General features: G+C 40.7%; 1 protein-coding gene across 3 annotated transcripts in view; it reads left to right on the top strand.

The window, feature by feature from the left end:
- DEPTOR (DEP domain containing MTOR interacting protein) overlaps positions 1–24,030 on the top strand; it is a 163,004-nt gene that overhangs the window by 5,449 nt on the left and 133,525 nt on the right. The window contains exons 1-2 of one of the 3 annotated variants that reach the window (XM_055091221.1): positions 4,565–4,589; positions 9,817–9,943. The exons of 1 other annotated variant lie outside the window; for it this stretch is intronic. In XM_055091221.1, the coding sequence (XP_054947196.1) occupies positions 4,580–4,589; positions 9,817–9,943 (137 nt within the window). In that variant the 5' untranslated portion in view covers positions 4,565–4,579. Of the gene's footprint in view, positions 1–4,564; positions 4,590–7,549; positions 7,602–9,816; positions 9,944–24,030 lie in introns of those variants that run through there. One more of the 3 variants, XM_055091222.1, reaches the window with a different exon arrangement.

Raw genomic sequence — 24,030 nt, 5'->3', positions numbered from 1 at the left:
GGTCTGGGAGGATCCCACATGCCACGGAGCGGCTGGGCCCGTGAGCCATGGCCGCTGAGCCTGCGCGTCCGGAGCCTGCGCTCCACAACAGTGAGAGGCCCGCGTACCGGGGGGGGGGGGGGGCGGGGAAGAATGTAATGAGGAATGCTTAATTAAGAGAGAAAACACCTAAAGCTTTTCAGTTATGCTCATCTACCTAGACTACATATGCTAATTATAACAGTCTTATCCAGTCATTAAAGCTGAGTTCCTAAAAGCAATTTACTAGGCAATGAGTTTTAGCTAAGTTGTAGGAAATTGCAGTTCTTTCAAATTGTTTGATGTATTGCCTTTTTGCTACACCAGACTGCCTTTCCAAACTCTTACAGCCTTGCTATTGCCTTTTTCATAAAATCATGTTAAATCAATATTGAGTTGCTTTTCTGAATTTGCTTTGCCAATGTTAATGCAGTATGCAGATAGAAGGTAAAAATCAGCTTCTGGAACCAAAGGCCAATCTACAATAAAGTAAATATGAGATATGGAATTTAGAGATACAGAACAGAGCAAGGAGAAATACAGCTGACCCCTGAACAATGCGGGGGTTACGGCACCCGCCCTCTGCACAGTTGAAGATCCGAGTATGACTTTATAGTCAGACTTTCTCTGTATCCCTGGTTCCCCATCCACAGATTCAACCAATCATGAAATATGTAGTACTGTAGTATTTATATTGAAAAAATCCAAGTATAAGTGGACCTGAGCAGTTCAAATCCCAGTTGTTCAAGGGTCAACTGCAGTTTGTTTTATTGCACTCTGAACTTAAGGAACTTCAAGATTGGCTTCGAGAATGTCTTAGGGGGTAGCCCCTACTGGTGTCGGTTAATATGGAAGCCTAGCTCTACTAGACATTGTAACCAAAGGGAATAGAGGGAAAGCTACTGCCCAGATGTTACTACTGAAATGTAGGGATGCAAGCAGGAGGAATACGCTTTTATTCTTCTCATAAGCAGAGAGGATATCCTGGCCTTGGGAAATTACCACCTGTTCAGATGAAAAAGGGAGAACTTTAGGAAATGGCAAATGGCTGTATTTGGGGTTGTCAGTGCAGACAAGCCTCGGGTAGAGTGATGAACTGCCTTTACACCAGAGGCTTTTCTCATAGACAGACCCTGTTCCTATGAACATCTTTTCTGCTTCACACATTGGATGTGGGGACAGCAGGCACAGTCCTGGCACATAGCAAGCTCAGTAAAGACTCCTTTCTCCCCTGGAGAGAGAGCCTGGGAGAGTACTTTGTCACTTGCCAAAACCCTCGTGCACATGGAAGACACTTAGTAAGTGCTCGATACATGATGGTGGAATTATTTTACACCTTCATGCACTTATTCTTATGTAAAACTGTTTTTGAAATGAGTGCAGTGTTAATTGTTTCTGAGTAATATGTTTCTGATTACTTTTCCAAAAAGCCAGTGCTGATTTTAGGTTCTGGCTTCTGTCGACTTTGGAATCAATAAACCTGAAAATAAGTTATTAAATAAACACACCTCAAAAGAGGAGAATGAGAGGTGATGGATGATTGTTCTCCTCTCCTATAATTTCTAGTATTTATTTTTATCAGGAACTCACGTCCCTTTATTAGGTGGCGGCTCTTAAATGGTTGGTGTCTATGAGTTTAGTGATTAGGAAGAGACAAAGGAAACAATCATCAACCCTCTTCCTACCTAGTAAGTCATCACACTTTTCTCTCTTCCTCATTATCTACCAAGGAGAGATAGGTCCCAGATCTGGGATCCTTGTCCCCGTATTATCAGCTTTAACCAAACTTGGAAGCTTATGTCAGTGACTGTTTTTATGGATTATTAGATGCTGGGGGAACACCAGTGGAGACGGAGTGCGGGGAGAGAGCTTAGCGGATCAGACAGCCTGCTTGTAAACAGCTGTTCCCGTGGCAGTGCCAGCAGGGGCAACAGGAGCTTTTTTCATCAGGGCTGGGATGGCCCCATCCTGGAAGAGTTCAGAGAGAGCAGGAATTTACTCTCGTCTGCACAAAGAGTCACTTTTCTGTAGCTTTTCAAATATTTTTAAGGTTGAATAGGAGAGGCGAGATGGAGAAAGAAAACACACCTGGGAGTGGGGGACAAGATATCCTTTTGTCTGTGCAGTTTTCTGATAGCAGCTGTTGCTAGGGTGTGGCAAGAGGGGACAAATGCCAGGGCCTCCAGCTGGGGGAAGCCCATGGCAGCTGCAGAGGAGGTAGATAGCAGCTAGTATCACCAGAGAAAGGCTCAAATCTTTCCACTTGGAACCTTTAGCTGCTTCTGGTGATTTTGTTATTGTTGGTGGTATGTGTTTGTTATTTGTTTTAATCCTGATGATACTGTCTCCCTGCAACACTTGTACCTACAGATTTCTGATTCTGATATTTACCCAGAGGTTCCTTTCGTTGAAGTAAACTGTGGCTCAGCACCCACTTAGGTCTCGGCCTTATTTTGATCTTCCAGCTCTGTGAGGCTCTCCCTTGGGTGGTGAAACTGTTAAAGCCCCAGAGAACCGAACCTTGTGCTTTGTGACAGATCAGGTAGGCTTCAGGAGGACCAGTCCTAGTACAGAATGCTCAGTAGCTTCTCTGATCATGACTTAAAGTGTGAGAAACAAATGAAGATCAGAATGAACATTCTCTTAAGAGAGAAAGCCTCATTTCATGCTATCCTATTTTCATTACACTTAGGTTAGTCCCTGTGCTTTTATTATGTGTGAAGTTGGCCATTTTCTAACAAGTTGTAAAATTCTGGAGGAATACACTGAGTGGTGTGTCCACAAAACAAACAAACAAACAAAACAAGGGGGATTGGGAGGGGGTTAGTGTAGAGATATATAACGAGGTACTGGTTTAAGAACAACCAGTGTATAAATGTGTAAATTTACAAAAAAGATATGTTAAGAAAGGATTGTTTTTTTCCATCTTAAAAAAGGATTTAGCACATTTTCTGTTGAGGATCCTGGGTTAGTTTTCTATTTAAAATGCAATTCTTTTTATCCGGTTTGCACACTATTTTCAGGCACATATACTGAGTCCAGTAAAGCGTGAACTTTTGGATTATAGAAATACTGTGTTGCTTCCCGATTCCTTTCCTCTTCCGCAGGAGGAAAGGACAATGGGGTAAACTTGGACCCTGTTTTCACTGAATATTTTTATAAAAGTTCTACTTACCTTTGCTCATTAACATTTCCATAAATGATAGTGACTTTCACAGAATGTATTCACTGCAAAAAGCTGTGGTGCTATATGACTGTATTTTACATCTAGATGCCAAGTGCCTCTTATATCATCTTTAGTTAAGCTATAGGAAGGTTGATAAAATAAGACTTTACCAAAGCTCCTACTTGTCCTATTTTCTTCTTAAAAACAGACAAGAAAAATCAGTTTAGAGGTGAGGTTCTAAGGCAGTTATCTGATGCAAAACCATGATTCATTTTCCTTCACATTTGTTAAAATTTACTTTCTAAGAAAACCATAATTCAGAAGGACACATGTACCCCAATGTTCACTGCAGCACTATTTACAATAGCCAGGACATGGAAACAACCTAAATGTCCAATGACAGATGAATGGATAAAGAAGATGTGGTACATATATACAGTGGAATATTACTCAGCCATAAAAAGGAATGAAATTGGGTCATTTGTAGAGATGTGGATGTACCTGCAGTCTGTCATGCAGAGTGAAGTAGGCCAGAAAGAGAAAAACAGATATCGTATGTTAACGCATATATGTGGAATCTAGAAAAATGGTACAGATGAACTTATTAGCAGGGCAGGAATAGAGACTTAGACGTAGAGAATGGACATGTGGACACAGGGGGGAAGGGGAGGGTGGGACAAATTGAGAGATTAGGATTGACATATATACACTACCATGCGTAAGATAGATAGCTAGTGGGAACGTGCTATAACGCACCGGAAGCTCAGCTCGGTACTCTGTGACCACCTAGATGGGTGGGATGGTGGGGGGGTGAGAGGGAGGTCCAAGAGGGAGGGGATATAGGTATACATATAGCTGATTCACTTCATTGTACAGCAGAAACTAACACAACATTGTAAAGCAATTATCCTCCAATAAAAAAAGTAAAATGACATTTTAAAAATTAAAAAAAGAAAACTAAGGAAATGTGACTAAATTATGAACTTTAGTTAATAATAATGTATCAGTATTAACCAATTGTATCAAATTTGCCATATTAGTGGTGTGTGGTATATCTTTATGATTTTTCTCTAAATCCAAAGCTGTTCTAAAATACGTTTATTAAAGAGTAAAACAATAAATGAAGCACACACATAACACAGATACAACAAATGAACTGATAAAAAGATAACTATTAATACATTTTAAAAAATTTGCTCATTACTGGTCTGTACCAAATAGCATGACTCATTTTTGGTTTCTAAGGTTTTCTTGAAATAACCAGAGATCACAGATGAAGTTGCTGAAAAGGATCCCATGTTGATTATATTGGATTGAAAGTACAGGGCTGAAGAGTGTATAGACTGGAATCAGAATGCCTCGGCTCAAACCCTGATTCTGTTATTTACCAGCTGGATGACCTTGGGTTAGTTATTTCATGAATCTGTGTCTTAGTTTCTTAGTCTGTAAACTGGTGATGAAAATAGACTTCAGTAAATTGGTCTTAGAATGATATGTTTATATTTGTATAGCACTTAGAACTATGCCAGGCAATTAGTGTTATAAGTGTTTGTTAATAAATATTGGGGAAAAAAAGAATTTACTTTATTAATGACTGTTTTGTAGACTCTGATAGTCAGACCTAACAGTGGGTATAACCTGTCTTCATGAGAGAGGATGAATAGACCTTAGTTGCCATGATAAAGTACACTTATCCTGCTACCATACTTACAAGAGCCAAAAGTTATCACAGAGTATTTAAGGACATTCAAATATAAGGAACAAGAGTGAACTAGAGCTTTTTCCTCCAACATTTTATTACGAAAAATTTCAAACATACAGAAAAGTGTAAAGAATTCTACAGTGAACATCCTTTTCTCCACCGCTTGCATTCCACAATTAACATTCCACCGTGCTTGCTTTAGCACGTGATACAAGTTACTGATTATAGTTCCCTGTGCTATACAGTAGGTCCTTAATTATCTATTTTATATATAGTAGTGTGTATCGTTAATTCCAAATTCCTAATTTATCGCTCTTCCCCACCTTCCCCTTTGGTAACCATAAGTTTTTTTCTATGTCTGAGTCTATTTCTGTTTTGTAAATAAGTTTGTATCATTTTTTTAGATTCTATGTATAAGTGATATCATATGTTATTTGTCTTTCTCTGTCTGACTGACTTCACTTACAATGATATTCTCTAGGGCCATTCATGTTGCTACAAGGTTCTTTTTTTTTTTTTTAAGAGATAAAACTTATGTATAATGAAATACACCATTTGATGAGTACTGACTAAGACATACATCTGTGAAACCCCAACCCCTATCTGTATATCTTTGAATGCTTTCGTCTGCAAGAAACAGAAAATCAACTCAAACAATGTATTCACCCCCGTAACTGGAAATCCAGGAGATGTGAATAACCAACTGATACCGTGTGCATACGTAATTATATTTCTTCTGAAATAATACTGTATCCTTAGAATTATGATACTCTACTATAGAATTGTCATCTATGCAGTCCTTACCTCCCTTTCCTTTCCAGGACTCAGCAGAAGTGTTGCAAAGCTGAAGGAAGCCAAAACCTGTTTCAACAGGTTTGGCTTTTTGAAGCCCAAACCTGTTTCAACAGCATCATGAAGGGCTCTGCTGTCCTGCCATATCCAGGCAGGAGTCCTCTCAGTGTCTCATCACTAGTTCTATGAATAATTTCCAAAGTCCATCTAGATGACAGACATTGGGTTAGGTGCTGGGGACAAGAGGAGGACCTTCATTTTCCAGACTTCCCTCTGTCATCACTTGTGTCTCTCAGAGTTTCAAGCACGCTTTTGGCCTACTGTGGATCAGAAACTTTATTTTCACTTTTATGGTTTAAGATTTCCAAATCATGAAATAAACCAAGTGCAAAATAATAAAAAGAATATTAATCTTAAGATAACATTTCTGGACTTGCTTAAGGCAAGAGTCCTTTGTTCCATTTGTATTTGTCCTGAAGCAAAATTAATTTCACGAACGGGTGGATATCTTAGGGGAGTGGACTCTACAAGGATGCCAGGGTGGGAAAGGGCAAATAACGTATATTACATGAATTTCATGTCTCGTATATCTTTGCATAATAAATTTGTTTAAAAATATGGATACATAATAAATATAATTTAATAAATTCATATGTTAATGATGCAGTATAATTCAGTAAGTATAAAAATTGAGAGAAATGGAAAAGAAATTATTGAAAATCTAAGGACGGGGCAGTATCGAAGATGCATTTATGGCAGAGAAGGACACTTAGAAATGGAAGCCATGCTTCTAGCACAGGGGAGTCACTGACTCAGAAATTCCTGCAGAGTAAGAGGGATCAATGACAAAAGAAACACATAGGCCAGAGACCTAGGACATGAGTCTGAGAGGTGATAAACAACTTATATCATGGGAAACCTGGCCAGAAGCGGGTCTTCAGGTTCTGGGTTGCCCTGAATATGCTACTCTTCCCTAACAAGCGTGGGGCACTAGTTTGGTACGGCACAAAGATCTGCTCATAACTTGTAGGGAAATTTGGTACAAAAGAGTTAGAGATGATGATAATCATTGTAGAGGAGGGTGATCAAGGTTTGTGTTTTTATATGTGGATTGTAAAGTGAGGGACAGTTGGACAGTTCAGGCATTTACTAAACAATAATAATAGCAAAATGTCAGGCCCTGTTCTGTGAGCTTGCATGTATATTGTTTTATTGAATTCTGATAATAATTCTGTCATCCCTATTTTTAAATGGAAGAAACTAAGGCATGAGCAGTTTGACCAAAGTCACATAAGTAGTAAGTATGGGAGCTTGATTTTGAATCCAGGCCTCTCAGAATTCCTACTAGGTGCAAACAGCTATGGAAATAACTCTGTAAACTAGCAAGCAGTAAGGCCCATCCTTCTTGCCTTCAGGTCACAGCCTAAGCCAGGTAGAGAGGGGAAAAAGACATATGCATTTAAATAATATATGGGGGCAGTATATAAAGGGCAACACGTAGAGTGGTTTAAACAATAAAGGGGATTTCTTGGCTTACGTAATGTTAAATTTCAGAGATATGTAGACTTCACATGAGGTTTGATCAGGATTCCAGGTCTATTTCTCTTAAGTTCTCTTGATTCTACCTTTCTCTGTGCATTAACTTTGCCTTCATGAAGGCTTCTTTTGCAGTCATATGATGGCCACTAGCACCAGTCAGACTGAAGAGAGAGGACTGGCTGCCATCAACCATCTACAGCAGTCTTGAGCTTGCATGTTTTTGGATCATCTTGACTTACAGACTCACAAGATATTAAAGCAGAACAAAGTCCTTTGCTGGTTGTCCTAGGCTTACCCATCTGCAATACTGTGGCAAGAAGGATGGTATTACCCTGACTGCCTTAAGTCAAGCAGGAGCCCCCCGCCTCCTCCTTAGGGGCCCAGGTAGGATCATAGCTGCTATACTCTGGTGAAGGGTTCATTGGGTGTTGCAGAGATAAGCCCAGTGTCCTCCACAAATGATAATTTGGGCTCAATGATGAGAAACCAGTGGAAAAAAAATTGTACAGGGTATGGTGTAATTAAGGCCAAATTTTAGGAGAAATAACTTAAAGTTGCAGGGGGGGAGCTTATACAGAGAAGAAGAAAGTGCTCACAGAAAAGCCACAAAGAAGATACAATTTGGGAACGGTTAGGAGACATTGGCATACATCCTGGACCCTACTGCTTTCAAAGTAATTTTCCCTGTAAACTCCGCCATCATGATGATCACCTCTTCATCATCCATATGCTCCCTCCCTCACCTTCACCCCTCACTGCCCTCTGAAATGGAAGAGACGCCTCTGGTGTTCAGGGTTTGCTCAGTAATAGAAGTAAAATAGAACTCTCAACAGATGACTAAAATGGCAGGTGGCTCAGGTTCAAATTGCAAAGAATGATTTTTGCATCACTTGGGTCTTGATGTCTTTCCAAGTAACACCTCCACCCAGAAAGACTCCCAGCCAAAGCTGTATACAAGTTACCTCTTTGTTTAAGCAGGCTGCTTTAGGAATCATTAAGATGCAAACTTTCTGAGGAAGTTGCAAAGTGTTCTTTATTTACATAACTCAACTAAGAAAAGGTCTTTCAGGTCATGTGTTTTAATATATTTTGTCCATGTTTTCCCTCCCTTCTCCAGAAATTGGAAATAGGAGCTACCTTCGATTATCAAGAGGGCAGATTTTTCACCACTGTTAGTAAGATTTAAGCTTATATCTCATTGCACCATTGCATTGACTTTACAATAGCAACTTTGGCATTGATTTTGTACCGCATCTTACCATAAAGATAACTAATAGGAATAAATCCAAATTTATTCTTATGGTTTTATTCTTGGAGAATACTGCGTGAGTTTAGCCTTTTATTCTTCAAAATGGGTGGTGTGTGTACAAATGCAATAAACCTTTTGTCCTCAAGTACTGACAAGAAACTCTGATATAAAATTGTGATTTTTTCTTATGCCTGTGTTGGCTACAAAAGAGAGAAGCTCCAGTTAAACCCATTGAGAAGCATCCATGAAAGCTAAGAAGCTGGGCTTGGAGCCAATGCATTTGTCTACATGTTCAACATTTGCTGACTTGGCAGTAATCGGGGCTTTAAGCCAAGAAGAGCAGAGTCTGATTATTCAGGACTTTATCATAATTTACAATTATGATACCTCAAGTGGAGGTGTAGTGGTTAGGGCCAGGAATTCCTTAGAAACCACAATTCCAATGCATCAGGGTTTGTCAGGCCATTTTGTTTAACAAGGGACAAAACCATTTGATTATTTAAAAGCTTAATGAACCAGAGGGAATCTCTTCAGTTGTCTTCCTGTAGCTCCACTTTGGGTGGTTATTTTGCTGCTAGATAATTTCATTTCTGAAAGGGGAACACAGAGAAGGAGAGGAAGTTGGTTTGGCTATTTGTCAGCAGTTCTGAAAGAATGTTTATTCAGGGAGGAGTTTGAACCCTGTGAGAATTGGGGGATTATCTGGACATTTTCAATTCTTTGATGTTGTGCCTACCCAACTAATGTTCCTCAGCTGACCTTCTAGCCTCTGCCAGAGAAAACTTCTAGTGGCCAGGACTCAGTCACTTCTTTATGAGCGTCTGAATGTATGGGTGGTGAGGGGATAGGCCACCCTTAGCACTGCAATCATAATTATGGAATCTAATATACATTTGGGGAAATCATTGTAGTCCTTATGGGTGGCTTATGCGAAAAAAAAAATTTGTTTTACTGAAATGTAGCCTGGCATTCCTTAAAAGAACACCTGTCTATAATAAAATATGACAATTTGTTTTCCTTTGTAGTCAAAAATGTTCTTCTTGATAGAGCATAGCAGTAGATACTGAATTACATTGCTTGGGGGAATTCTGGGAGATAGGCCTTCATGGAGATTATAGTACAATAGGTAACAAAGAAAAAACACTTATTTAAAACTATTTGGTAGTCTATTCAGAGACGTGTTCAAAGGTTAAATTTGAGATACTCAGTGTGTCACTTAAAACTGCATTTACTGGAATGCAGATATTTCAGTATTCCACCATAAGGCCTTGAGAATCGTATCTTATCTGTGTGACCTACACCACCTCCCATAGGAGAAGGATTATTCAAGCGAAGTATGTGTTTTCACAGGGCAGATGTTTTCTTCTCTAAGAGCCCCTGCATCCAGTTTGATGTTTCTCCTGGAAGAGGGTCAAGGTGATTGCGGGCCTGACTCCTTTTGCCCTTTGGACTTAGGAATGGGAGCTGTCAGCAAAAGGTAACACCCTCTAAAAGGGAAGTCCAGCTCTCATTGCTGAACTTATTCTAGTGACTTAAAAGAATGGGTACTTCTCTGGTTTTGAGCCTTCCAGTACCTTGTACAGACGTACATCAGGGCATCTACAATCCTTTCCATTTTTGTCCTTCTTGCGTAGTGAGGGAGGGTGAAGGTGAATACCATGGTTTATGGTGTGGATTAAAGAACATATTTACTGGGGGCCCATCAACGCAAAGGGTCAGCAAGAGGGGATATGTGGTCCTCCATTCTCTCGTTATTCCACAGAGTTGGGCATAAGCATGAAGCTGCCTGACATACAGTGTGTTTCTGTTCCACGGGAGGGACCCTGACCTCCGGCTACACAACCTTCCTATAATGCAAGCATGAGCATGGCCTTATCTCTGGGTTACAAATAACGTGAACTCAGGCGCCTAAGTGTCCGAGCTGGGAAATGCCAGATGCACGGCACCTGGAGATCTCCAGGGCTTGTTCGAAGTCACAGCCCCTCCTGCTGGGGAAAGACCAGGCTCCCAGTCCCAGCCAGCTCGCTGCCTGTGAAGTCAAGCTGGGCCTCTAAGGTCACAGATCTTGCTGTGTCCCCGCCAGCAGCTGGCAGGTCTGTGCACTCTCGAGGCAAGGTACGGCACCTTACTCATTCTTAGGTCCAGAACTTCTCTGTCTAAAATCCAGGAAGAGGCATACCGTATTTCAACGCTACAAGTGCATTTTGACTTACTCTGAAGTTTTGAAACGAGGACTTTAAACTTTACCTTATTTTATAAATGAGGGTATTTGGTTCCAAGGTCAAACTAGGTTATGTCTTTTAACCTCTGGCCTTGTTTTTAATACCTTAACACCAGGCTTCCCTCTGCCAAGATAGATGGGTAAATCATCCCTTGGCAGTAGGTTCTAAGTTTTATAACTATGTAATTTGTTGCGATATTCACTGGATTGGTGTTCCTCTGATTTTCTTTTAGCCTTCTGAGTAAATAATAATAATTATAATAAACAGTATTTATTTATAATAAACTTGGCACACTTACCGTATGCCAAGTAGCGTGATAAGTATTTTACATGAATGGTACCATTTAATCCTTGAGTGGATATCATCAGTCCCATTTTAGAGATGGGCACACAAAGTCTTAGAGAAATTAAGAAACTTGTCCAGGGTCGCAAGGCCAGCAAATAGAAGAGCTGGGCTTTGCAGCTTCACAGTGTCCTGCACAAGTCATGCTCTTAGCGTGTACACGTTGAGGATACAGCTGCGTTCAGCTCTAAGCCATTGGAGCCTGGAGGTCAGAAGCAAAGAATTCCCCAACTGCTATGGACATGGAGCCTGGACTTTTAAAATTTGTCTTGTCTCTGAATATTTATTCTGTGTTGGGCAAAAATTAAACTTACATATATAATAATACTTATGTCTACATCCATGAAAAAGATGACTAGCACCATTAATATATTTAAAAACTTATTAAGAGTTATTTAAAAGCTACAGAAACTTGGGTTAGTTGTGTGACTAATTGGCTATTTACACTACTATGTATGGCTGATTACCAGGAAGCATACTGATGCGCGTATATACAGGCAGTGTGTCAGATTAACGTGTGTGTTTTCCTTGAAGATAATAGTAAGTACTCTTCACCTATGGATTAACTAAATTAGAAGTTCTGGAATGTGAGTCCAGTGGGTCATATTTTAGGTTCTGGAAGGAAACTTATTTATTGCCTCTTCTCAGCAACGTGAAAGATGCGTATCCTCAGACTTACGTTTTGCATGTGAGGAATAGATTAGTCAGTAGAATCTCATGCAAGAAACGTTAAAAAATATTCCAAATATTATTTTGGAGCTTTTCAAGGTATTGCTCAGTTTCTGGTTAGAGCTAGAATAAATTTTTAACTTAGTTAACTGTAGATCCGTACAATAGACTCTAATATAGAGCTTTTGACTTATTGTTCTCAAAAAGTGTACATTGAAATAGCCAAATAAGGTGAAATAGCCAAATAAGCACTGGGCATTTAGTTCAAGATCCTCATGTTTCCTTTGTAAGAATGCGTAAGGCAATCATTTTATGATTATGATTGAATTTTTCACACCAAGCCTTTAGATTTGCAGGAAAATAGGTCCTGTAGTCTAGGTGTTGATTGTAGGATTAGAAGAATGCAGAACTTTCAGGGTTGGGGAATTTTGGATTCAAAACAGAATAAGTATAAAAATTTTCTAAGATATCGGGATATTTGGGCATAATGCTAGAATTTTCAAGTATCCTGAGAGAAAAAAGTAAAGACTTTACTTAATTAGCCATATAGAATCTTAAACCGTTTGTTTTCTAATTATTTTTCCCCAGCATGCATGCCTGATACCTGTTGCACTGATACAGAAGATGACATTAATAATGTATACTTAACTATAGACGAATGTTCTCTGTGCAGTGCTGCCAAAAGCCCATATTCCTTTTGGTGAAAACCATGTCAAGACTACATGTTACTGTTTTAACCAGATGTGAAATGCTGACTTTATTTTCTCCCATCTTTGTTTTTCCTTCAGTCAAAACCCTCTGTCAGCCACTATAGATACCAAAATAGTGTTGTAGGTATAAGGTCACTTTTATTCTTTAATTTTTCCTTTTCCTGTGATATAATGCTTTCTTCATTTTGTCCCACGTTGAGTAGCTGCTTGTGCGTGTGTAGGTTTCCAGGCTTCTTCACATCACTAGATAAGAATTTACACTAGAAATTACAGTTATTACTTAGCTGGTTTGCACTTTAACCACTTACAACTCCTCTCACCCCTGTTAATTCTTACTCTTGGTCTCAGGACCTAATCTAGGAGCTGAATAAAGAAGGAATTACCTGCTCTTTTCATTCATTTCCATATCTCCTGTTAGTGGCAATAGTTGTCTATCAGATGGGTAAGAAGGCATGCACACATTCATTTAGACACTCAACATAAGCTTATAGAAGTTAATGCTTTAAATCTGTGCAGAAATCTGTATATATTTAAATTGTTAGTCAAGAATCTCAGTTCAATAAAGTATCTTCTTTCAGAGACAAGTCTTGTCAACAATTGGAAAATGGCTTTTGCTTTGTAAAACCTTTTAAAAAAACCCACAACTCTGTTATGAAACAACAGCAGTTTGTACTCCCTGAATCACCATATAGCTCAGAGAAATTTGCTAGCCTATTTCAAGATCTTGCAGTCTCCATCTTCTAGAAGGTCTTAAGACCTTCCCTGGCGGTCCAGTGGTTAAGACTCCGTGCTTCCACTGCACGGGGTGCGGATTCGATCCCTGGTCAGGGAACTGAGATCCGGCATGTTGGGCGACACGGCCCAAAAAAAAGTCACCAGGAAATTTCTTGCCTATCTAATTAGAAATCCTTCTAGCAGCCCCCCGTGCTTCCTTTGTGAGAGTCTTAAGCATATTCCCAGAGGAACACAGTTCCTGCGGTTTCTAAGCTTGCTTCTTCAGCCTTCTCTCAAATTTGTAAGAGCCTCTATATCCTTTCAGTAAAATCCCTTTTTGCTTAAGCTAGCCAGAATTAGTTTCGGTTTCTCATAACCATCACTGACACAGAAATTAGTACCAGGAATGAGACATATGAATACTACGTGACAAAAATCACAGATACTTATTACACTCATATTTTTTTTAACCTTTTCTTTTTTCTTTTTTTTTTTTTTTGTGCTAAAAGCAAAGAGTCAGGGATATTTATATAAAATATTGTCTGTTACAAAATGTAAGCAAAGACTAATTCTGCTTGGGATAGAATAATCATCTTACTATCCCTCACATTTGTATGAGCTTTACTACATAAAAGTGTTTGACTTGTAACCACATTTGTTATATAGAGGGCTGAATGTTGTTCTATTTTTGTAACTCTCGTGGCATCTCCACTGTTCTAGGAACAGGGTAGAATATAAATATATGCTTGTTGATTGATCCTTTATGGAAAGTGAAATTGCTTTTGGTTTTCAAGTCATGAAATTTCATTCTTCTTTTTCCTCCTTAACAAATAGGGACACTGAGGTTTTAAGACTTGAACTTCTCTGTGCTTTAGAGTTGACGTTGGGCATAAGAAGCAGAGTGTCCACGGACAAGGATACTTAGGCGGTTCTATTGTGAGCCAGTTAACATTTTTTGGTCTTTTTATATTTTTAGTCTGTCACTTCAGTGTGCTGTTAAAATTGCTAAATATAGGGCTTCCCTGGTGGCGTAGTGGTTGAGTCCACCTGCCGATGCAGGGGACACGGGTTCGTGCCCCGGTCCGGGAGGATCCCACGTGTCGCGGAGCGGCTGGGCCCGTGAGCCATGGCCGCTGAGCCTGCGCGTCCGGAGCCTGTGCTCCGCAGCGGGAGAGGCCCCAACGGTGAGAGGCCCGCGTACCGCAAAAAAAAAAAAAAAAAAAATTGCTAAATATTTAGGTACAAACATAAAATCCCACTTCAGAGTCAGCTGATCATGCAGTTGCAGGTAAGATGACACACAAACATTAATATTTTTAGCTTTCACAGATACTATTAGAAAGGTACGATAATTACAGCCTCGTGGATCCACAGAACCTATTAACTGATGGCTCAGATACCTTCAGAAAAAATGGGTGGAGGTCATACTGGGAGCCTTTGGTCTGCAAAATCACAGAACACTTGCTGGGTGAGATGAATATATTAAAAAATTCCATTATAACAATTCTATAACAGTTTATCTTTGTTTTGTGATGAGTATTTGTGATACCAGTTACAAACACCAACTAACATTTAAACAGCATCTTTTATTTTAGAAAGAGATTTTATATGTATCATTCTATTGATTCTTAACATTCTCTTGATCCTTAGCCTGTGAGCTAAGAGGAATCGGTGATTCTTTTTTTATTTAATTGAAGTGTAGTTGATTTATAATGTTGTGTTAGTTTCAGGTGTGTAGGAACAGTGATTCAGACACACACACACACACACACACACACACACACACATATATGCATATATATATTCCTTTTCAGATTCTTTTCCCTTATAGCTTGTTATAGGCTATTGAGTATAGTTCCCTGTGCTATACAGCAGGCCCTTGTTGGTTATCCTGGGTGATTATTCTGATTCCAAATTTAGAGGGGAAGTGCTTTCCTGAAGTTCTGTCATACTTGGGTACATGGAATAAAAATTTGCTAAGTTACAAAAATAAATGCAGCTCAGAGAGATCGAGTGACTTGGCCAAGGACACACAGTTACTAAGTGATGGGGGCAGAACTCAGATTTAAGATTTTTGATTCCAAATCTCACATTCAGTTTTGTAGTGCTGACTCCCCAACAAGGGCAGCTGAAGTTGTGTTCCGTGGTAAGAGGTAAGATAAAGAAATATGTTTGAAATCTTAGAACGCATATCTCTTAAATTGAACAGGGATGATTTTACAGCTAATAGTAAGTTCTGTGGTTCTGATGCATGCGAATGGAATTTTAAAAAATCAATTGGAGAGGGAATCTTGAGGGCCATGCTGCTTTGGAGTTCACACTGAATCATCACATTTCAGGGTTTTTATTTATTTATTTTTTTTTTCCGGTATGTGGGCCTCATCACTGTTGTGGCCTCTCCCGCTGCGGAGCGCGGGGCACGAACCGGTGTCCCCTGCATCGGCAGGCAGATTCTCAACCACTGCGCCACCAGGGGAGCCCTCAGGGTTTTTAGACATGAAAGAAGCTTTACGTGTTGGAGACAAGGAAAGTGAAGTTTACAAAAATGCATGCTCCATGAAGGTAGAGTCAATATATATCTTGTTTACTTGTTACTTACAGTTCCCGATGGATACTAGATGTTCAATTAACGTTTGTTGACTGGGCAAGGTCCAGAAAACTAACGTAGTTGCTCTAAGTCACACCTTAGTGAAGGTCTTCCCAAAGGATCGATCATAACATGGTTGATTGACATACCATCTCCATGTCATCAGCATAATCAAGTGGTTGAACTTTAGGCTGTTGGGACCTTAGTGATAATCTATCGAATCCAGCCTTTTAAATGACTCTTGCTTGGCCATCTGACTTGGTACCAGAGTAAGGCTGGAACTGACCATCTTGGTTCCTACTTTCATCATGTCAACTCTGAAATATTTATGAGGAATCAAGATGATCTCCTTCTCTGGAGACCAAGTGGCCCCAAGGCAGTTAGGTCGTTAGTATATGTAGAGCTGAGGCAGAACATGAGCCTTGTGACGCAGTCCTGAGTTCCTTTCCTCTCGGTCGCACAGCCATCTCCGCCAGACCGTTCCGTCTGAACTCAGCATCTCTCTGCGTTTCTGATTTGTTCTTCCCAGCTTTAGCAGTACTTAGTCTCTGCCTTTAATTCAGGCTTGAAACTGGCCAGCCCTCACTGGTAAATTTTAAATGCATCACTCTCTCATAGCCCATCTCTAAATTTTCTACTTCACTGGGGAGTAAGGGGTTGTAGTCTAATACCTTGCGTATGAACATACTTCCTCACCTCCACACGATTAAAAGGAAAAAAAAATTGTTTTCTTGTGTTTGTTGTTCGTTTTGTGGGTTTTTTTTTTTTTTTTTGGCTGTGCAGCATGCGGGATCTCAGTTCCCCAATCAGGGTTCGAACCCGTGCCCCCTGCAGTGGAAGCTCAGAGTCCTAACCACCGGACCGCCAGGGAAGTCCCAAAAAAGAAAAAACAAACGTGAATCAATTTCTCATACGCGTTGTGAGAGTCCCTTACGTGACAAGCACTGGGGCTAGCCTTTGAGAACAAAAGGTAAACCACAGGACCCCTGTCCTCAAGGAGCTCACAGACCAGAGATTCCAGCCAGTTAGTGCCAGAGAGAGAAATGTGGACAATTGCAATGCAGCATGATAATTTCTGTGGTAGAGGGATGTCCAAGGTACAGCGGGAGCCGCGGATAGAATGACTGGCTCTGCCTCTGAAGGCCTTCCCGAGCAAGTGACAGCTGAGCTGGGTTTGGTAGGAGTTTACTCAGGAAGGAGAACAGTAAGAGGAGGAGGTGCTTTTTAGACGGTGAAGAAAGCAAGAAGGAAGACTTGAATATGTGAAGTGTCACAGCATGTTCAGGAAAGCCCACATAGTCCTGCAGTCCATTGGTTTTCAAATGTCTTGCTTTGCCCATCTATGTCTGTGCAAACATTTTGAGCATAGATTCCCCCAATATAAGCATATTACCTGTTATACACAGGTACTACTGTACTGATGCATTATGTATATCATAAGCACACCCACAAAATAGAAAGTTAAAAGATCCCTTTAGGGACTTCCCTGGAGTTCCAGTGGTTAGGACTCCGTGCTTCCACTGCAGAGGGCGTGAATTAAGATCCAGCATGCCACCTGGTGCGGCCAAAACAAAACAAAAAAAAATCCCTTTAAAGGCGAGATAAAAGAAATATAGACATTTGACATTTTCTAGCCACACCCCAAAGGATGGTCTTAGGTTCCTCCTTTGTAAGCCACTGTCTAGACCCTCAGCTCCATGAGGGAGGCCAGGTCTGTCAGATTCACTGCAGTTTCTCCCATGTCTAGCACTGTTTCTTGCATTACTAGGCATCCGACAAGTATTTGTTGGATTGAGTTGATTTTTCAGTATTGCTGGAGGGTAAGCCTAAAGTGATGAGCTGATAGGACAAATGCTCCCCAGCTTTACTGAAGGAAGACCTTTGTGGATTTTCCCAAGACCCGAAGCAGAACACCAGAGCTTTGAGTTCAAGCTCTGATTCCCACTGTTTATCTTAGGGAGGGCAAGACCCTCACAGAATTTCTGTGTGTCTCATGAGGACATTTGCGCCGTTCAGCATGGGGCAATAATGTTCCCGCATATCACGTGGCGCTTGCGGTGAGTGACTAATAAAAGTGATATTGTGAAGCACTTGGCACTGATGAAAGACCTATCAACATGGTAAATAGCCCTTGTATAAGCAGGCAGAGAAAATGAGGGCCATTCTTCCTCCCACCATGGCTCTTATGGATAATGATAGCAACATCAAAAGCATATTTTTCTCTTTGACTTGTGAGAATAAGGGTCTATGATGTTCTAGCCACAGAACTGTCTTTTTCACATGGCAACAAACAAAACAGAAGGTCTGTCACAGGCCTTGCAATTGTTAGATGAATATAAACAAGACTTAAGGCAGTGTATGTGAACTTTTTAAAAAGCGCAATTAACATTTTATTATAGATTAGTTAAGATTATAGGGTGGGGGAGGGATAAATTAGGAATTTGGGATTAGCAGATACAAACTACTGTATATAAAATAGATGAACAACAAGGTCCTGCTGTATAGCACAGGCAACTATATTCAATATCCTGTAATAAACCATAATGGAAAAGAATATGAAAAAGAATAGGTATATATATGTATAACTCAATCACTTCGTTGTACACCAGAAACTAACGCAATATTGTAAATCAACTATACTTCAATTTAAAAAAAGAAAGATTATATACTTGTAGGTATATATAGAATATAGATTTCATCTGCATGTTTCAGAGAAACCTAGATATACCCTTTCTTATCTTTTCCTCCCAGAGAAATTTCTTATACACATGCCTGCTGATGTTTTATCTTTAGTTAATCAGCCTACAAATATTTATCAAGAGCCTGTGGGGCAGCTTTTGTTTGTACTGGAAAAGAGATCAAGAAATAAACAGCATGATTCCTGCCCCCAAGAAGATGACTTTTTAGGTAGAGAAATAGAATAGGAATCCATGAATAAATGGAGGGTAATCGAACAAAATATTGTGAAGAACCCTGGAGAATTAAAGCAACAGTTTTAAAAAGGAGAACTCCCTGTGACCTAGAGAAGAAGGAGATGGCTTCAGGGGACGTGAGGAAAGATGAGAAGGTTTTATAGAAGTGGAAGGGAAGAAGACGGAATTCCTGGCACTGGGAATGCCATGGGCAAAGACACAGAAATGGGAGCTCTTCATCCAAGGTGCCTAAGATTATTGCCTGGGTGGCTGGAATATGTGGGGAATCATTTCTAGAAATCAGATGTTGGGGAAGAGGAACTAGTTTGGCAGGGAATGATGATGAGAGAGAATGTGTGTGTTTATGCGTAGAGGTGTGGAGGGAGGGAGGAAAGAAAAGTGGGAGCATTGAAATGATTGCAGATTTGTGTCCACCATGTTTTGTGTATGTTGAGTTTGGCGGGGGTCTGGATTTGATTTTTTCACTACGTGTTTTTAACCCAGGATGTTCACCTTTCTTTTCATTCTAATGGTCACCTCCTGACCTTCAGCTCTTGTATTCAAGACATGCAGAATAAACATAATATTAAGTAAAAGTTCAACGGATCTACTACAAGATAGGACTCAAACATAGTGATATATTACAAAAACAAGCAGAATTTATTCTCAGCTCTGATAGCCACACTGCAAGCACATGTAAAGAACTAATTGTACATCCAATGTGATGCCTGGACTTTAGTCATTAGTGCAGATTCATTGTGGAAAGTTTCACTGGTTGAGTTTGGTTTGGGTAGGAGCTTCTCCTTTCTTTGTGTTAAATGTTCAGAGATTTAGAGAACTAGATAGTGTGGTCATTGCAGCAAATAAAAAAATAAATTAAAGAAAAACAGGAGAAAGACTAGAGGAAGAAAGATTCTTTTTTGTGGAAAAGAGTTTTTATTCAATCAAATAGCAATCCAATCAAATCGCATATTTGTCCCTTCATTATGTATTCAGTGGGAAGGTTACAAGTCTGATAAATAGAGACTGATTTGCAGGACATTGTAAGGTTTCTCAAGGAAAAAACCAGATAGTTTAACTTATCAGACACTCGCAGGACAGATGTAATTATGATGTAAATCAGAGTCCCTTTGGAACAGACCCTAGACTTAAACAGATGCGAGGGCCTCCTTTAAAAACCACCAATTCACAGAACACAAGTGTCACTTGTTTCTTGGTACCTAGAGTGAGAGTTTGTTTTGTTGGCTTTGCTTCCTAGCACACAATAAGACAAGTACTGGGATAGAAAGATATTGGAAACAAATGCAGTAGCATGGTGGCTTTAAATTAGGAAAGGCCTTTCCAAGCCCCTCTAGAATCTTAGTGATTTCAGAACAGTCCACTTTTGGTAGCTTTGCTACCTTGCCTCGGGTAGTCTAATTAATAGTGTGACTTTTTCGTTGTGGAAATGCCACTGCAGTTCAAATGACAGCTGTCAGGAGAATGTGGCTGAGAGCCGACTAGATCTTTAGGTATCTAGCTATCTTTAGAAGGTACTGTCTTTGGTTTAATGAGTGCTGTAGTTCATAAGTAGCCACAGGTGTTTGGAACCATGCTAATATTTGAGCTTACCCTAGGGTTTGGTAAGTTTTCAGATTCTTTATATAATCATCAATGGGGTTTAAATAGCTGCCTATCCACCATAGCAAAATAGAGAGTTGTAGAGAAGATGGAGTCTTTGGGGTGCTTCTAAAGTAATGGAGGACGCTTGAAAAACATAAATATGCAAATAACACTACAGATACAACCACTAACATAACCAGCTACAGCCATGCAGAAATATTCTTATTAATGAATGAGATTGGATATATCCTTACAAGTGTGGAGTCTTGGTAGATGAGATAGCTTAAGTTCTAGATGCAATATGTGGCTTCTCCACTTGTAAACTGTTAGTGGCCAATTCCGACCACCAGAGTAAACCTTCTTCTCATCTGTAGATAGGGGTTAATCGCCTCTCCCCGAACTACCTCACATGGCTGTTTGCAAAATCAAATGAGTGTGAAGAGTATGGAAGTCATTTATAAGCCATACTGTGCTAAGCACATGGCTTTATTATTATGGAGAACCCTATGGCGACTCAGACACAGAGAAAACTGCATATGCTGGAATTACCACCCAGAGCATTTCTCTTCACAGTCAGCGTAATTCCTTCTTGGCTGTTGTTGATGGTTTTTGCTTCTGCTTTGGTCCCTCTTCTCTCTGATCCTCGAACAGTTTGAGTAACCTGGAATCCAGATAAGTGTGGGTCTAGGTACATAGGTTGTATGTACTAAAGCCTCATTAAATACAAAGAAACATACACCAGGTGTATTCAGCGACCACAGAGGTACACAAGTAGCCTGAAAAGTTAACTGTAAGTGTATCGAGTACCTGCAAGGGTCACTATGCTAAGAAAGGGAAAATGTAAACCTATTGAATAAGCCAATACCTAGATTTCCAGGAACTTTTCTCACAAGCTGTGTCTGACTGTTGAGTCTGTGAAGATTTTCCTGAAGGTGATATCAGGAATAGCATTTTATTACGTAGCCCTGATAAACCTCTTTTGCTTTCTTCATAGTCATAAGTGAAATACAGATTTTCAGGCTTTTTGAGTTTCTTCCAGGATTTCCTTTTACTTGCATTCTGTTAGTCATGAAAAAAAAAAAATCATAATAGCAAGTGTATTAGGGGTCCACACGGAGTGCAAAAGGTGACCTAAAGATATGGATGGAAGTGTATTGAGTATTTATAAGGGACAGTTAACCTCCCAAAATGCTTATTTTTGAGTGGCTGGATGTTTCTCAACAGCCCTTCATGACCTTTTTTTTGTCATGAAAGTCCATGACCTTTTTTTGTCCCCTAATGTTTGTGTGTGTATGTTTGCATCACTGCACCTGTGACTCTCAGTATTCCCTTTGTTTATGTCTGTGCTTTGTCACCTTTTCCCCACAGCAGAGCTGCCTCTGGCCCTTGGTGTCACAGAACTTGAGTGAACGCAGGACCTTCAGATTTGCCTCCTTGTCCTTAGGGCTGCCGGGCACTGCGGCCGTCTCCCCACTTTCCTCCTCTCTCGGGGGTCTAGCTCCTCCACCGAGCTGCCCGTGGACTCCTGGAGGGCCCCAGCCACTGGCCTGAGCTGTACGTGCCCAGACCCGCCTGGATCCTGACAGTAGACAGACCCTGAGCTAAAGCCAGACCCCTGGTGTATACTCGTTCTGTGGAGAATGGCGTGGGCTCTTCCTGAAGGAAGAATTACTTAACATTTCTTTTCCCGGGGGAACCAAACACCCACAGATGGTCCAAGTACTCCTTCATATTAATGGAAAGGCAATGGAGAAACACTTTGAAGTACTGCCTAGTAAGAGCAACCTGAGTGGGTCTACAGCCACCAAAGGGCCCAAGGCTGGAGACTCAGTTTTGTATTCTGTTCTGTGGTCAAATTTCTCTCTGTCCAGCTGAAAACAAAGATGAAAACCCAGACTCTTATACTGAGTATCATTTACCATTAGCCTTGTCCTAGACACTTCGGGAAATACGAAAGAAGGAGATAGTTCTTTCCTCATACAATTTGTACTATAGTTGGAGAGAGAGAATTAATGCAAATAAGAGTAAAGTAATACAAAATAATATATGGGTAAACAAGGGCATTTGTAGAAAATATATCATAGATGGGTCAGGAAACCACATCATATCTGGTTGGTTGCGAGAAGACATTATGGAAGAAGGTTGAGTTAAGCTAGACTTTAACAGATGGATAGGAAAAGAGGGGGAGCATATACTGAAGAGGGAAGAGTGTAAGTCTAGGGACAGAGGCAGAAAAGAAGGTGATGCGTTTGCTAAAACAGAGGAAATAGAGGAAAAGGAAAACAATGTTGGATAGATTCAGTTTTAACTGAATTGGGAGTATTATGGAGATTTGACTGGTGTGTGTGTGTGTGTGTGTCCTATACACAGAGGACACAGCATTTTCATTTTGAAGAAACAACACTTGTTTCAGTTATAGAAACTAGTCCACTCTGAGCAGTTGTTTAAGCTTGCCTGGTATGCAGTTGGAGCTTAATAAATGCATATTGGTTGAGAAATCTTTCATAAGCCCTTTAGCTGAAAGCAGCCTCCACTATAGCCATGGATGTCCCCTGTAACACTTTTGAGGACTCTTGGAATATTTTTAACCCCGAAGAAACCTTTTCTACTCCCTGTTATAGACCCGCACACCCAAAGCCTGTAGCACTCGGGCAGCTTCAGCATCTGTCCTGTGAGCTGAAAATAGATGACGGTAACCCTAGACGGTGTTTGGACAGCATGCTTAGCACAGGATTTGCTCTGATGTGTTCATCCTTGCTTGGAAGCCCGAAGGAAATGAAATTTGCTGTTTCGTGCTCCCTGGCCTGTGGTTTGTGGCTGATCTTTTCAGTACAAAATGTGCCCCAAATGGCCTGTTCTATTTTGATCTCGTAAGTGAGGATTTACCCTGGAGGCTCTTCAGAATTTCCATAAAAAACAGAGAAGTTAGAGCTGAAAAAGAGTTCAGATAAATGTGGTTGGCTTCCTCATATTCCGGATTAGGAAATTGAGGTCCTAAGTCGTAAGGGCCCTCCTCCAGGTCACGTTTCCCAGACAGAGACTGTGCACTACGGTTCAGGTGGCCTGACTTCTCCCAGAGACAGCACAGCACCTGGCTTCTGTGGGTCCACCTGCGCTGGGACGAGGGTGAAGTCCGCTTTCCGAACCCAGCTTCTGCGTTGGGCATCCTTCCCCACCAGCGGGACCAGCTCTTTCCTCTTCTTCCCTCGAGATCGTGCACCTTCCTGTTTTAAAACTCCCTTCCAATCAAAACGGGAACAGAGTCAATACTATCATTTATACTTGCTGCTTAGCTGATTACATTTCATGTGAGTGAGCTTGTCCCATGTTCCTCGGCCAAAGACCTGTCTGGGAAAAAAAAAAAGACTTTCATACCTTCTTATTGGGTGGAAGATTCTCATCCCCAGAGCATCAGCGAGCAGGTGGGGAGACCCAGTTAAAGCAAGGAGGGCCTCTAAGGATCACATGGTAAGGCTGGCCCCGGAGTTAGTTCACTTGTCAGCCTTTTCAGGTTTTGACACGGGTGAGCCCATAGATTCACGGGGTCCTGATTCCCCCGGGAAGGCACTCCAGGGCCTGGAAATATACCCCCTGAAAGTATGTCCCACCTTGACCACGCCCTGCCCCCCTGCCCCCCCCAGATCTGCTTTGTTAGTGCTCGGCTCATAGGCCACTCTCCTCCCTGCCTCCTCCCTTCACCCTTTTCTTCTTTTTTTTTTTTTTTTTTTTGCGGTACGCGGGCCTCTCACTGTTGTGGCCTCTCCCGTTGCGGAGCACAGGCTCCGGACGCGCAGGCTCAGCGGCCA

The sequence above is a fragment of the Physeter macrocephalus genome, chromosome 15, assembly GCF_002837175.3.
Source record: "Physeter macrocephalus isolate SW-GA chromosome 15, ASM283717v5, whole genome shotgun sequence".
NCBI lineage: Eukaryota > Metazoa > Chordata > Mammalia > Artiodactyla > Physeteridae > Physeter > Physeter macrocephalus.
The sequence above is the reverse complement of the archived record's forward strand: the minus strand, read 5'-3'. Positions and strand labels throughout refer to the sequence as shown.